Below are 16,860 nucleotides of genomic sequence, written 5' to 3'. Positions count from 1 at the left end.
TACCAATATGAAAACACACACACCATGAGAGAGAGAGACAGAGACATACAGTCAGAGATTCACTTCCATATAGACATACATAATGCATCAACATACATTTTATATAGACATACACACAAATGCCAACACTCACACATGAAAACAATGATACACACAGTGAGACATATGCACCAAAACAGACACACAAAAACAGAAAGCTGTGAAACACATGAAGACGGCCAAAAATACATGCACAAATTAATTACAAATACACACAGTGAGACACTTACAGACAAAAACACCTACACAGAGAGCTATTGATATTAATGTATTTATGCTCATATACAAAGATAGATTGAGAGAAACAGAGACAGACAAACAAAAAGAAAGATGTACATATGTTCAAGCAATAAAGAAAGTGAACTAAACACATATAAACACATGAACTAAAAAACCACACAAAAAGTTATTCACAGAAACAAACTTCGATACAGAAAGACATTGATACAAGATAAATTTATTTTCAGTTCCTCAAACAGATAGATATGTGGATATACAGAAACATATATATATATATATATATATATATATATATATATATACCCACTAACATAGATACAATAAGAGATACCTAGAAATACAAAATGTGAAAACATACACAAGAAGAACCATGCATTCACACTTACATATACAAATGTATGTCCTTAACTGAAGGATGACACTGTTTACTGTGTAATTACTTTCACTCAGGTTGAGAAAAGAGGTCCCAAGTGCGAACAGTGTGAACAGATTCAGTTTAGAAGACTTGTGACAATCATCTCATAAGCTAATTTTCACATATGTGACAATGAATATGCAAGGATTCATCTTCTCATAAAGAAGAGGATTAAGGAGGAAGGACTTGGGCTTACAGTTTTAGAATAGCTGTGGTGATTGTCAGGTACTCTGTAACAAAATCAGTGTACTTTCTTTACAAATTATACCTTCCACACCATTGCTTTTACATTAAGATTTATATCAGCATCCAAATTTACATCATTATGAAGAAAAATTTCCATAAATCTTTCTATTTTATGAAATATTCCCTAATTTAGTAAATTGGGACAATTGACAGAATTTAAAGACATTGATATTGATGACATCAAATTTCATCCAAAAGAAGAAACACTACCTTCAAGCAGTGAGCATAATGTCCTTTTCCATTATCCATGGGTTGATTATATAAATGCTGAAGAAGCATTTCATGGAAGGCATGGGCCACAGTATACACCGCATTATATATGTCATAACTCTCATCACTAAAGGCCATGTCAAAAGTTTGTGCCTTTAGCCATTGCAATGAGGCATTGGATAAGCAATTCTTCAGGGTCTTACATGTAGAAGCTGAGACTTTACAGTTCAAGTTCATCCACTCCAGCCTGGCCAGAAATTCGTCTGTGTATTTGAGAGGGTTCAATGTCTGGACAAATGTTTTAAAATTAGAAATCTCAGCATGATGGTGTGCAAAAGTTATTTTCCCATTGAAGGAATTAAGTGGGAAGTCATTCTTAGTTGTAGTGCCATCCCACTGTGAGGTGGTGACCCATATTCTCTGTAAACCTAGAGATTCCCACCTTCTAAAGCCCACAGCTAGAGAACTCTCTGGGTCACCATAAATGACAACTACATTTGTGGATGATGTCACTATTTGGTTATAATACACTTCAGCTCGCATCAAGAATAAATGCATCTTGACTGGGATCACACTCACAAAGGCAAAGCAGACTGTAATTTTTTCCATCTCTCCTCTTAATTTTGTGAGAAATTGAGTACCCTGATCATTGTCTGAGATGGCCAGTCCAATCCAGTTCCAGTTGAAGTAACGCATCAAAGAGATCATGGCCAGGGCTAAAGATGTGTCCTTGGCAGCCATCTGATACAGAGAGGGAAATTGTTCACGATTGCTCAGGATGGGATGGAAAGGTCCATAGGTAACCTGAAGGAACTGCAACAGAGGGAGCAGCATGAAGTAGCACACGTACATAAGAACTTGTAAACACACTTTAGGTCAAGAGTTGCTTATAAAAAAAACTCCTTATCTGCTACTTCTTCCCTCATCTCAATTTCAAAAAGGAAAATGAGGCCCCATCAGGAATGAATAAAACCTTGAACGACATCGTTTAACGCAAATTTGATGGTAGTATACTCCTCACAATCTTCTTAGCTTCTAGGACTATAAGAGCAGAGTTAGAATTTCTTGCAAAGTTACAACACAAAATCTCACCTGTTGAGGTTTGAAGATGTTGAGCATGGTCCTAATCATCACAGATGTTGCCAAATTTGGTCCTGTAAGGACCACGATACACATAGTCTGTTTATGACACATATAATTAGGGGGCAAATCATGAACTACTTCAGAAAAGTTAAAGTGACTATCTATTTTTGTCCCAATTGCACAACCACGCTCTGGACATTCAAATACAAATGATGAATTTGGTAGAAGATCAGGGTTCCTGTTGACTTCATCCATGGAAAAAGCTAAGGCCAGTAAAAACTGGAAGCTTTTAGTTGTTGTTCTGTAAAAGGATATGGTGATTAATATGAACTGAGAAATAAAGATGATACGGAGTAGTCAATAGTTGTTCTATTCTGAGCTGTACCGTATTCTCAGGCACTGCCAATACTGATACAAATGGCTTATATTGATAGATTAGAATACTATAAGTAGCTGGAAGCTTGTAAAAGCTTTAAAAGTTCATTAGAGTTCATCTTCCATAAATAAAGTAATACATCAGCACCTTTCAAAGAGTGTGTTTTCAATTTCTGGTTTTTAAGTGCTTACTCTAAAGATAAAGACAATGGCAGAGGCTTTAACCAAACAATAAACCTATTCAAATATACATTTTTAAATCATCGATCAATGTGAAAAATTCAAGATACATGTGAGCCTATGAGTTTATTATATTTTCTTATGAAATCAACTGAATTTGATAAAACTGTTAAATAATGACTGTTGAGTGTACAATAGTATGGGAAACATTTGGCTGTTATGCTTTCAATTCTTTATAATCAGTGGGCATTATACTTAACATATGCCCTTGATCTTTGTGTTATTCTTTTTTAACTGATTTATCTAATGGATAATTTATATTTAAATGAATTTAAATATCAAAGATGTATTTTGTAAAGCTATATGTATGTGTTCACCAATGTATATAGACAGTATTAATGTTAATGTGGGTATTAATAGAGAATGGATTCCAAGGTTTTGAACAAGAATTTGCTACAGATTAGACTATCCTCAAAAGTACAAAGATACACCAGCTCCAGGTTCTTATTCCAGAGATTAAGGCCATGTACTACCTTCTAAGTACTATTCACCTAATTTATGTTTACACAGAATGTCACATATTCTCACTGGAGACTTCTGACCAATTGTTTTTTATACTACAAAACTGCTTTGACTACATTTCCAGTTATACTAACACAACAATAGCATCCTACATTAATTTAACTGTGCCAGTTTAACATCTTTGTAAATAGAAGATGATAAAGAATAAAATCTGAGGAAAATGTTTATGAGGCTTTCTGGAATAAAAGTAGGTAATAAGCAAGTTGGGATACCAATTTGTGTTTATTTTTTGGGAAGAGCAGTAACTTCTGTCTTTTCCTAGTCATTTCATATAATCTAACCAATAAACATTAATCATACTTCTTCATTCTAAACGATTCACTCAGAGTAAAATGAACCTATTTCCCACTTAGATATTGTACGACTATGATTTCTTTACATATTTACATATATATTTTTAAAATAAAAATAATTTTTTACTATTTTTATTACCACCCATGAAAAGAGTTACTGAAAATTTTAGTAATACATAATAGGAATTTGAGACTAGATCTTGTGAAGCCCAAAACCAATTCCTTTCTCCCAAACATTAAGAAACATAAATCCCTTGAGCAGTTATAGTGTCCCAGTGGACTAAGTTTCTGCACTTGATAACAACTATTAACAATACAAAAAATTAAAATGTGTGTAGTCCCCACATTGGTAAAATAAAGAGTTATAATTAGCAAAATTACTGAAAGCAAATTTAAGAGGTACATAGTAAATAAGTGTCAGAAACAAAAAATTTAGATACAAAGAGACAATACATTTGTTTTTAAAATAATGGCAAAGATGTGCTAGTATGTAACTGCTCTATTCCCTCTCTAATGTGTTGCTAACTATCACACACCATGGCTGTCGATCAAGTAAACGACAAGTGTAGTGTCAATCACACTTTGCAAAGAATGCAAGCATATAATTCACAGTTCATAATTCCCTTTTTAGCAAAACTAGAAGAAGAAGTGAACTTTGAGATTAAAGGGCAGTGATTTTACATGTATGTAAATGAGGTATGGAGAAATAGGAACACATATGATGTTTACAATGGACAGGTCTCTTGCTTCCAATCTTGATGCAGTTTGAGGATAATGGAACCACATCAGATCGTTCAAGAGAGTAACTGTATATCTATGGGAAAACTCTTCACAGCTAGGTATGTCACAAGTATTAGTTGCCCTAGCAGATGCTTTAGAAACTACACATTGATGAATGTCCATCAGTTGGTGGTACTCTATGGTGTTTACTTGGGCCCACTTGGGATGATGATAACTGAAATAGAATGGGGTTTTATTTAATAAGTCATCTCCTGCTACAGTGTTGTATGTATATGTATTTCTGATCTTGATTAAGGCATTCTGTTTGTATAGCTCATCAAAAATGTAATGTATAATTAAGAAATACAGATTAATAGATAAACATATATAATAGTCAAAATTGCCCTCCCACCTGTGCAAGCTTAGTAAACATGATCCTTCGACCTGCCTAGGTAGAGAGTACGGAGACATGGACATAGTCTCATCCACTTGTCTTCCAACTCTGAGTGGGCACACAATCACCCAGGCCCAAAAGTACTATTGAAATGCTCCATAGCCAGAGTTTGTGCCGGAATCATGGCCCAGGAAGCAGCACTTCAAAACTGCTTGGCTTTTATTATCTGCTATGGACCGAACCAGAAAATTCTTTTTCAAAGAAGCCATGCCTCTGCCTGCATTTAGCAAACAGAGCCCATACAAAAAAATGCCACTACAAAACCATGCTTAATGCTGTTCTTTTGTCCTTGTTGAGCATTTTCAGGTTTTACATAGATTTAGTCCACAACATTGGCAGATCAATTAAGTATTGCAAGGAACTGCTTGCATCCCACTTCTGAGACCAAGTGATGTAGGAATCCTATCTGTGTACTGTGATTACTATTAATGAATAAAGAAACTCCCTTGACCTTTTGATAGGTCAGAACTTAGGTAGGAGGAGAAAATGGAAGAGAATGCTGGGAGGAAGAAGGCAGAGTCAGAGGAACATCATGGAGCTGCTGCCACCAGAGACAGAGGCCTGAGAACTTTGTTGGAAAACCACTGTCACATGGTGATACACAGATTAATGGAGACGTGCTAAATTAATATGTAGGAGTTAGCAAACAACAAGCTAAAGCTAATGGGCCAAGCAGTGATTTAAACAATACTTTCTCTGTGTGATTATTTCAGGTCTAAGATAGCCAGGTGGCCAGGAACCACCAAGAAGACTCCTTTCAATAATGGGAGAGTGTTTTGTGAGTGTGGGCCAATGCCCATCTTTCAGTGGATATGCCTGTAGAGAACTTAGTAAATATGGGACAGGTCTTTTCTGTGAATAGTATTATGTCTTATTTAGTATTTGTGATGAGATAAACAGGACTACTATTCTTCTATAGATATGATTATACATTGAAAAATAAACATCTAAAAGGTGCGTGACTAGTTCTTTGATGAGCTGTCCTTACTGCCCACAATGTGGATATAGAGAAAAGTGAAAGACAGATTCTTTCATAGAAGAATACTTTTACTTTTAATTTTTACATACTTTTTTGCTAATTTCCTGTTCAGAAGAGTTTTACACTTGCCACAAGTGTCTTGAACATTGTATAAACTTTCCTTGGGCAGGTGAATAGATGACTATTAACCACAGAGAAAGAATCAATGACAGAGAAGTCAATGATTTAACACAATTTTGCATTGGTTTATCAAATCTTTAACAGGGAACATGCTTCCAAACATAAGTCCGTGTAGGAGATTTGCAGATTGAATTCCCCAAGGCTCTCACTTTCTCTGTGCCTGTTCACTATATCTCATGTATTTGATCTCCCTTTCTACATTACCCCAGCCAGAAAAGGGACACTTTCCCAGCTCTACCAAAAACCACAATGGCCACTAGTGTTCCAGATGGGACACTCATATTTGAATGTCACCCTCTCCTCATATATCAAATGTAATTGCCCATCCCCAAACCTCCAGACCAGAGGACTTCAGCTCTTTAACACTGGAAGAGAGTCTCTACTCAACCAGAGAACATACAGGAATATTAAAGGTTGACATTGATGGCCTGCTCATATTCAATCCCACAATTTGGTCCCCTACCATATTCTCATCCCAAACCTCTATGAATCAAACAGCCCCAGCCTCAACATAGGGAGAGCCTTACTGCTGAACCATGGGCCAATATTGCCACCAGACATGCATCCTCTGACGTAAGAGGAGATACGTTTAAAATCTTTAAGCAAAGTGTGAGATGACAAAAGAGGAAACATAAACAAAGGAATAAAGCATGTATTCAAGATGAACTTGTCAACAAGCACATAGGTCTATATTCACCACAAAGTCAGATTCCTATACACCAGTGTTAGTATTATTACAGCAACAACCAAGATAATATGTCACTGCCAAAGCCAGTTATCTTACTACAGCAAGACTTGTCTTCTAGCACAGCTGAAGTATAAGACCTTAAAAACAACTTAATGAATTTTATTGAGGACCTGTTGCAAGGTGGGGCACACTTGTTTGTCCTGGCCACCTGGCTAGCTTAGCCCCAAAATAACCTCACAGAAATTGTATTAATTAAATCACTGCTTGTCCCATTATCTCTAGCCTCTTATTGGCTAACTCTCACATCTTTATTTAACCCATTTCAATTAATATGTATATCACCATGTGGCAATGGCTTATCAGGAAAAAATTCTAACCAGTGTCTGTCTCAGGTGGAAAATCAATGGCATCTCCGTGACTCTGCTTTCTTCCCACAAAATTTAGTTCTGTCTCCGTGCCTACCTAAGTTCTGCCCTATCACCAGGCCAAAGCAGTTTCTTTATTAACCAGTGAAAACAACAAAAGTACAGAAAAACCTCCTACACCAAGGAGCTTAAGGAGAAAATAAATAAATGCATGAAATAAATTGAGGAAAAAAAGCAAACTCAAAAATGTAGTAAATGAAATAAATTCCTTAAAGAAAGCAAAGAAAGCACAATCAATTGAAAGAAATGAATGAAAATGTTTACCTAGAATAGGAAGCATATACTATAAATAAACAAAATCTGCGGGAGTTGTGCAAAAGGAAAATCTAGGTAAGCAAACAGGAACTACAGACACAATGATACCCTATAAAATAGAAATATAAAAATAGAAACAATTATCAAAGTATTTGTTAAATCAAAAAAAAATCTTGACATGGAACATCCAGGAACACTGAAATACTTCGAAGAAATCAAATATAAGAATAATAGAAATAGGAGGAGTTCCATCTGGACAGGCATCCATATTTAGATCCTGAGGAGTTCCATCTGGACGGGAATGGTTGCTGCTTCTACACTGAGGAGATACACCCAGAGAGGCAATCATGGCAAAGACTGGACCAAGACACCAGGCTTCTCGGGGCACCATTTGAAGGAAGAGAAGGGCAGGCACCAATGCAAGAATTCCTCCAACAAGCTGAAAGGCAATGACATCACCAGAATCCAGGGATCCCAAAATAAGAAGAATTGTATACCTTACTCAAGAAGAAATAGAAGAAATCGACTCAAAAGTGACTTATATGAAAATAATAGAGGACCTTAAACAGGAGGTGAAAAACTGCCATAATCAGAGATTACAAACAAAAAGGGAGAGGAAATGAATAAATCTATCAAAGATACCCAAGAAATCCAAGAGAAACAAGAAAAAGCAATCAAACAGGTAAGGGAAATGGTTCGAGACTTGAAGAATGAAATGGAAGTAATGAAGAGAACACAAACAGAGGGAAGGATGGAGATGGAAAATCTGGGTAAATGAACAGGAACTACAGAGACAAGTATTACAAACAGATTACAAGAGATAGAAGAAAGAATCTCAGACGCTGAAGATACCATAGAGAAAATAAACACACTGATCAAAGAAAACAGCAAAACCAACAAATTCTCATCACAAAACATACAGGAAATCTGGGACACAATAAAAAGACCAAACCTAAAAATTATATGGGTAGAAGAAGGAGAATAAGTACAGCTCAATGGTCCAGAAAATATATTTAATTAATTATAGAAGAAAACTTTCCCAACCTAAAGAAAGATATTCCTTTGAAGGTTCAAGAAGCATACAGAACACTGAATAAACTGGATAAAAAAAATCCCCTCGCCATATAATAATCAGAACAAAAAACATACAGAATAAGGAAAGAATATTAAGAGTTGCAAAGGAAAAAGTTCAAGTTACTTATAAAGTTAAACCTACCAGACTTACACCTGACTTCTCTATGGAAACCATGAAAGCCAGAAGGTCCTGGATAGATGCACTGCAGAAACTAAGAGACCATGGATGCAAGCCCAGACTACTACATCAAGCCAAGCTTTCATTCACTAAAAATGAAGAAAACAAAATTTTCCAGGATAAGAACGAATTTAAACAATACGTTGCCACAAATCCACCCTTACAGAAAGTAATAGAAGGAAAATCACAACCCAAAGAGTGCAAGATGCCCACAATAACTCAGACATCTAATGACCCTTCACCAGCACAACTCAAAGAAGGGAAACACACAAACTATACTACCAAAAAAAAAGAAAAAAGAAAAAATGACCAGAGCTAGCAACCACTGGTCATTAATATCACTTAATATCAATGGACTCAACTCACCTATAAAAAGGCACAGGCTAAAAGATTGGATAAGAAAACAGGATCCAACATTCTGCTGCTTACAAGAAACACACCTCAACCACAAAGAGAGGCATCTACTCAGAGTAAAGGGCTGGGCAAACGTTTATCAAGCAAATTGACCTGAGAAACAAGCAGGTGTGGCCACACTAATTTCTAACAAAGTTGACTTCAAACTAAAATCAATCAGAAGCGATGGAGAGGGACATTTTATACTCATAACAGGGACAATTCATCAGCGTGAAGTCTCATTCCTGAATATCTATGCCCCTAATATAAAAGCACCCACTTATGTAGAAGAAACATTACTAAAACTCAAGGCAGTCATCAAACCACACACTAATAGTAGGAGACTTCAACATTCCTCTCTCACCAATGGACAGGTCAATCAGACAGAAACCTAACAAAGAAATAAGAGGATTAAGGGAGGTAATGAAGCAAATGGACTTAACAGGCATCTATAGGACATTCCACACAAATAGGAAAGAATATACCTTCCTCTCTGCTGCTCATGGAACCTTCTCGAAAATTGACCACATACTCGGTAACAAAGCAAAATTACACAGTTACAAAAAATATTAGTAACCAACTTTGTCTTACAGATCACAATGGATTAAAGTTAGAATTCAACAACAATGCAGCCCCCAGAAAGCCTACGAACTCATGGAAACTGGACAGTCAACTAACTGAATCACATTGGGTCAAGAAAGAAATAAAGAAGGAAACTAAAGTCTTTCTTGAATTCAATGAAAATAAAGACTCAACATACTCAAACCTATGGGACACTATGAAAGCAGTACTAAGAGGAAAGATCATAGCACAAAGTGCCCACTTAAAGAAAACAGAGAAAGCACACATTGGAGACTTAACAGCCCACGTGAAATCTCTAGAAAAAAAAAGAAGCAGACTCACCTAGGAGAAGTAGAAGACTGAAAATAATCACACTGAGGGCTGAAATCAACAAAATAGAAACAGAGAAAACAATCCAAAGAATCAATGAAACAAAAAGCTGGTTCTGGGAGAAAATCAACAAGATTGATAAACCCCTATCCAAACTAATCAAATGGCGGAGCCAGAATACATAAATTGACAAGATCAGAAATGAAAAGGGAGAGATAAACACAGACACTGAGGAAATTCAAGAATCATTAGATCTTACTACAAAAGCCTGTATGCCACAAAATTGGAAAATGTAAAAGAAATGGACACTTTTTTAGATAAGTACGATATACCAAAGTTAAACCAGGACCAGGTGAACAATCTAAATACACCTGTTAGCCGCAAAGAATTAGAAATTGCTGTAAAAACCCTCCCTACCTCTTTTTGGGTCGGCTCACCTCACTCAGGATAGTGTTTTCTATTTCCGTCCATTTGCCTGCAAAATTCAGGAAGTCATTGTTTTTTACTGCTGAGTAGTACTCTAATATGTATATATTCCATACGTTCTTCATCCATTCTTCCATTGAAGGGCATCTAGGTTGTTTCCAGGTTCTGGCTATTACAAACAATGCTGCTATGAACATAATTGAGCATATACTTTTGTTGTATGATAGGGCATTTCTTGGGTATATTCCCAAGAGTGGTATTGCTGGGTCCAGGGGTAGGTGGATCCCGAAATTCCTGAGAAACCGCCACACTGTTTTCCAAAGTGGTTGCACAAGTTTGCATTCCCACCAGCAATGGATGAGTGTACCCCTTTCTCCACAACCTCTCCAGCAAAGGCTATCATATTTTTTTTAATTTTAGCCATTCTGACAGGTGTAAGATTGTACATGAGATGTACTCACTCATATTTGGTTTCTAGTCATGAATAGGGGACGTTGAGCCTATTATGCGTGATTCTAGAGAAGCTAATTAAGAAGGTGAACCCATAGAAAAACATTTAGGCGATGAAAGGAGACAGAGACAAAGACCCACATTGGAGCACCGGACTGAAATCTCAAGGTCCAAATCAAGACCAGGAGACAGAGCACGAGCAAGGAACTCAGGACCGCGAGAGGTGCACCCACACGCTGAGACAATGGGGATGTTCTATCAGGAACTCACCAAGGCCAGCTGGCCTCAATCTGAAAAAGCATGGGATAAAACCGAACTTGCTGAACATGATGGACAATGAGGAATACTGAGAACTCAAGAACAATGGCAATGGGTTTTTGATACTACTGCACGTACAGCTTTCTGGGAGCCTAGGCAGTTTGGATGCTCACCTTACTAGACCTGGATGGAGGTGGGTGGTCCTTGGACTTCCCACGGGGCAGGGAACCCGGATTACTCTTAGGGATGATGAGGGAGGGGGACTTGATGGAGGAAGGGGAGGAAAATGGGAGGTGGTGGCGGGGAGAAGGCAGAAATCTTAAATAGATAGATAGATAGATAGATAGATAAATGGATAAATAAATAAATAAATAACCTCCCTAACTAAAAGAGCCAAGGTCCAGATGGATTCAATGCTGAATTCTTCCTGAACTTCCAAGAAGACCTAATACCTAAACTCCCTAATGTATTTCACAATATAGAAACAGAAAAGACATTGCCAAATTCCTATTATAAAGCTAGAGTTACCCGGATAGCAAAACCACACAAAGACTCAACCAAGAAACAGAATTATAGGCCTATCTCACTCATGAACATCGATGCAAAAATCCTCAATAAAATACTGCCAAACCGAATCCAAGAACACATTAGAAAAATTATCCATTATGATCAAGTAGACTTCATCCCAGAGATGCAGGGCTGGTTCAACATACATAAATCAATCAATGTAATCCATCATATAAATAAACTGAAAGAAAAACCATATGATCATTTCATTATATGCTTAAAAAGCATTTGACAAAATTCAACATTCCTTTCTGAAAAAGGTCTTAGAGAGATTAGGGATACAAGGGTCATACCTAAATATAATAAAAGCTATTTATAGCAAGCCGACAGCTAACATAAAATTAAATGGAGAGAAACTCAAAGCCATCCCACTAAAATCATGAACATGACAAGGCTGTCCACTCTCTCCATACCTCTTCAATATAGTGCTTGAAGTTCTAGCAATAGGAATAAGAAAACATAAGGGGATCAATGGGATTTGAATTGGAAAGGAAAGTTAAACTTTCATTATTTGCAGATGATATGATAGTGTACATAAGCAACCCCAAAAACTCCAGAAAAGAACTCCTACAGCTGATAAACACCTTTACTAGAGTGGCAGAATACAAGGTCAACTCCAAAAAATAAGTGGCCCTCCTATACACAAAGGATAAGCAAGCAGAGAGGGAAAACAGAGAAGCATCACCTTTCACGATAGCCACAAATAGCATAAAATATCTTGGGGTTACACTGACCAATGAAGTGAAAGATCTATTTGACAAGAATTTTAAGTATTTGAAGAAAGAAATTGAGGAGGATACCAGAAAATGGAAGGATCTCCCTTGTTCTTGGATTGGGAGGATCAACATAGTAAAAATGGCAATTCTATCAAGGGCAATCTATAGATTCAATGCAATCCCCATTAAAATCCCATCAAAATTCTTCACAGATCTTGAAGGGACATTAATCAACTTTATATGGAAAAACAAAAAACCCAGGATAGCTAAAACAATCTTATACAATAAACGAACTTCTGGAGGCATTACCATCCCTTACTTCAAACTCTATTACAGAACTTCAGTATTGAAAACAGCTTGGTATTGGCAGAAAAACAGAGAAGGTGATCAATGGAATTGAGTTAAAGTCCCTGATTTTAACCCACAAACCTATGAACACCTGATTGTTGACAAAGGAACTAAAAGTATTCAATGGAAGACCGAAAGCATCTTCAACAAATGGTGCTGGCAGAACTGGTTGTCAACCTGTAGAAGAATGAAAATAGATCCATATCTAATGCCATGCACAAAACTCAAGTCCAAATGGATTAAAGACCTCAATATCAGTCTGAACACACTGAACATGATAGAAGAAAAACTGGGAAGTACTCTACAATATATGGGCACGGGAAATCACTTCCTACGTATATGCCCAGCAGCACAGACATTAAGAACAACATTGAATAAATGGGACCTCCTGAAACTGAGAAGCTTCTGTAAAGCAAAGGACACAGTCACTAAGAAAAAAAGGCAAGACACTGACTGGGAGAAGATCTTCACCAACCATGCAACTGACAAAGGTCTGATCTCGAAAATATATAAAGAACTCAAGAAACTAGACTTTAAAATGCAAATTAACCCAATTAAAAAATGGGGCACTGAACTGAACTGAGAATTCTCAACAGAAGAAATTCAAATGGCCAAAAGACACTTAAGGTCATGCTCAACCTCCTTAGCGATCAGGGAAATGTAAATTAAAACAACTTTGAGATACCATCTTACACATGTCAGACTGGCTAAAATCAAAAACACCAATGATAGCCTTTGCTGGAGAGGTTGTGGTGTAAGGGGCACACTCATCCATTGCTGGTGGGAATGAAAACTTGTGCAACCACTTTGGAAATCAGAGTGGCGATTTCTCAGGAAATTTGGGATCAACGTACCCCAAGATCCAGTAATACCACTCTTGGGAATATACCCAAGAGATGCCCTATCATATGACAAAAGCATTTGTTTAACTATGTTCGTAGCAGCATTGTTTGTAATAGCTAGAACCTGGAAATAACCTAGATGCCCTTTAATGGAAGAATGGATGAAGAAAGTGTGGAATATATACACATATTAGAGTACTACTCAGCGGTAAAAAAACATGCCATCTTGAATTTTGCATGCAAATGGATGGAAATAGAAAACACTATCCTGAGTGGTCGTCGCCACTCTCCGAACTTCATCATGCCGCCCAAGGATGACAAGAAGAAGAAAGATGCCGGAAAGTCGGCCAAAAAAGACAAAGACCCAGTAAATAAGTCCAGTGGCAAGGCCAAAAAGAAGAAGTGGTCCAAAGGCAAAGTTCGGGACAAGCTCAACAATCTAGTCCTGTTTGACAAGGCTACATACGACAAACTCTGTAAGGAAGTTCCCAACTATAAACTTATTACTCCAGCCGTGGTCTCTGAGAGACTGAAGATTCGTGGTTCCTTGGCCAGGGCAGCTCTTCAGGAGCTCCTTAGTAAAGGGCTTATCAAGCTGGTTTCAAAGCACAGAGCCCAAGTAATTTACACCAGAAACACAAAGGGTGGAGATGCCCCAGCTGCTGGTGAAGATGCATGAACAGGTTCAATCAGCTGTACATTTGGAAAAATAAAACTTTATTAAATCAAAAAAAAAAAGAAAGAAAACACTATCCTGAGTGAGGTATCCCAGACCCAAAAAGAGGAACATGGGATGTACTCACTCATAATTGGTTTCTAGCCATAAATAAAGGACATTGAGCACATAATTTCTGAATAAGAAGGTGAACCCAAAGAAAAACTTATAGTCATCCGCCTGGAGAGGGGAAGTAGACAAGATTGCAGGGCAAAAACTGGGAACTTGCAGGTGAGGTGGCATGGGGCTAAGGGGAAATGGAGTGAGAAAGGTGATAAGGGGAGGATGGGGGAGCTTGGGGGAATGGGATGGTTGGGATATAGGAAGGGAGGATACAGGAGCAGAGAAATATATATCCTAACTAAGGGAGCCATCTTAGGGTTGGCAAGAGACTTGAATCTAGAGGGGCTCGCAGGTGTCCAGGGAGAGGTCCCCAGCTAGTACCTTGGGCAACTATAGAGAGGGAACCTGAAATGACCCTATCCTATACTGATGAATGTCTTGCATATCACCTTAGAACCTTCATCTGGAAAAAAAAACCATCTGGCGATGGATCGAGATAGAGACAGAGACCCAATTTGGAGCAACGGACTGAGGTCTTAAGGACCAAATGAGGAGCAGAAGGAGGGAGAACATGAGCAAAGAAGTCAGGACCACGAGGGGTGCACCCACCCATTGTGACAGTGGAATTGATTATTGGGAGCTCACAAGACCAGCTGGACTGGGACTGAATAAGCATGGGATGAAACTGGACTCTCTGAACATGGTGGATCATGAAGGCTGATGAGAAGCCAAGGACAGTGGCACTAGGTTTTGATCCTAATACATGAACTGGCTTTGTGGGAGCCTAGCCTGTTTGGATGCTCACCTTCCTGGACCTAGATAGAAATGGGAGGACATTGGACTTCCCGCAGGGCAGGAAATTTGGACTGCTCTTCAGTATGGAGAGGAAGGGGGAATGGAATGGGGGAAGTGGGAGAAGAGTGGGTAATGGGGGAGGGGAGTGGGGAAGGGGGCAATTCATGGGAGGAGGGGCAGGGAAAAGGGAAACGGGGAGGAGGCAGAATTTTAATTAAAAAAGAATAAAATAAATTAAAAAAATATTAGTAACCACCTGTGTCTTACAGATCACCATGGATTAAATTTAGAATTCAACAACAATGCTACCCTCAGAAAGCCTATGAACTCATGGAAACTGGACAGTCAACTACTGAACCACACCTGGGTCAAGAAAGAAATAAAGAAAGAAATTAAAGTCTTTCTTGAATACAATGAAAATGAAGACTCAACATACTCAAACCTATGGGACACTATGAAAGCAGTGCTAAGAGGAAAGTTCATAGCACTAAGTGCCCACATAAAGAAAAGGGAGAAAGCACACACTGGAAATTTAACAGCCTACCTTAAAGCTCTAGGAAAATGAGAAGGAGACTCACATAGGAGTAGAAGACTGGAAATAATCAAACTGAGGGCTGAAATCAACAAAATAAAAAAACAGAAAATAATCCAAAGAGTCAATGAAACTAAAAGCTGGTTCTTGGAAAAAATCAACAAGATTGATAAACCCATATCCAAACTAATCAACTGGCAGAGAGAGAATAAGCAAATAAACAAGGTCAGAAATGAAAAGGGAGACATAACCACAGACAGAGAGGAAATTCAGAGAATCATTAGAGCTTACTACAAAAGTCTGTTTGCCACAAAATTGGAAAATGTAAAAGAAATGGACACTTTTTTAGATAAGTATCATATACCAAAGTTAAACCAGGACCAGGTGAACAATCTAAATACACCTGTTAGTCGCGAAGAATTAGAAATTGTTATAAAAAACCTCCCTACCTAAAAAAGCCCAGGTACAGACGGTTTCAATGCAGTATTCTTCCAGAACTTCCAAGAAGACCTAATACCTATACTCCTTAATGTATTTCACAATACATAAACAGAAAAGTCATTGCCAAATTCCTTTTATGAAGCTACAGTTACCCGGACAGCAAAACCACACAAAGACTCAACCAAGAAAGAGAATTACAGGCCTATCTCACTCATGAACATCGATGCAAAAATCCTCAATAAAATACCTGCATACCGAATCCAAGAATACATTAGAAAAATTATCCATTATGATCAAGTAGGCTTCATCCCAGAGATGCAGGGATGGTTCAACATATGAAAATCTATCAATGTAATCCATCATATAAATAAACTTGTAGTAAGAGCTGCGGGCCTCTTCCCACAGCCCGGCTCATGGTTGCCTGGCTAGCTTATGCCCCAAAATAACGACACACAAACTATATTCTTTTAAACACTGCTTGGCCCATTTCTGTTCATGTGTGTAGCACCCCAAGGAGCGCTTACCGGGAAGATTCTAGCCTACGTCCATCCTGGGTCGGAGCTTCATCGCATCTGCCGGGGAGAGGGGAGCATGGTGTCTGCTCCAGAGAGCAGAGCTGTCGAGTCTGAGCTCACTTCCTATTCCTCCCAGCATTCTATTCTGTTTACTCCACCTATCTAAATTCTGCCCTATCAGATGGGCCAAGGCAGTTTCTTTATTAGCCAATGACCTTCCTCCATCATTTCCCCTTTTTCTGTTTAAACAAAAAGGAAAGGCTCTAACATAGCAAAATTACATATAGCAAAA

At 37.9% G+C, this 16,860-nt stretch overlaps 2 protein-coding genes across 3 annotated transcripts in view; one reads left to right on the top strand and one right to left on the bottom strand.

Annotated features, from left to right (window-relative positions):
* LOC130864310 (vomeronasal type-2 receptor 116-like) overlaps nucleotides 1-16,860 on the bottom strand; it is a 43,107-nt gene that overhangs the window by 10,389 nt on the left and 15,858 nt on the right. For both annotated transcript variants that reach the window (XM_057754499.1, XM_057754510.1), the window contains exons 2-3: nucleotides 2,243-2,534; nucleotides 1,151-1,963 (exon numbers count right to left, since the gene is read on the bottom strand). In XM_057754499.1, the coding sequence (XP_057610482.1) occupies nucleotides 1,151-1,963; nucleotides 2,243-2,534 (1,105 nt within the window). The remainder of the gene's footprint in view (nucleotides 1-1,150; nucleotides 1,964-2,242; nucleotides 2,535-16,860) is intronic.
* On the top strand, nucleotides 13,785-14,236 carry LOC130864316 (40S ribosomal protein S25-like). The gene has a single exon (XM_057754522.1). It carries the CDS (start codon nucleotides 13,809-13,811, stop codon nucleotides 14,184-14,186), a length of 378 nt encoding a protein of 125 aa, XP_057610505.1. The 5' UTR covers nucleotides 13,785-13,808; the 3' UTR covers nucleotides 14,187-14,236.

This window comes from Chionomys nivalis, chromosome 2 (assembly GCF_950005125.1).
Source record: "Chionomys nivalis chromosome 2, mChiNiv1.1, whole genome shotgun sequence".
NCBI lineage: Eukaryota > Metazoa > Chordata > Mammalia > Rodentia > Cricetidae > Chionomys > Chionomys nivalis.
This window is presented reverse-complemented; position numbering and strand designations above follow the sequence as displayed.

Coding starts and splice junctions, on each gene's coding strand:
- LOC130864316 (XM_057754522.1), top strand. CDS start 13,809: ATGCCGCCCAAGGATGACAAGAAGAAGAAAGATGCCGGAAAGTCGGCC.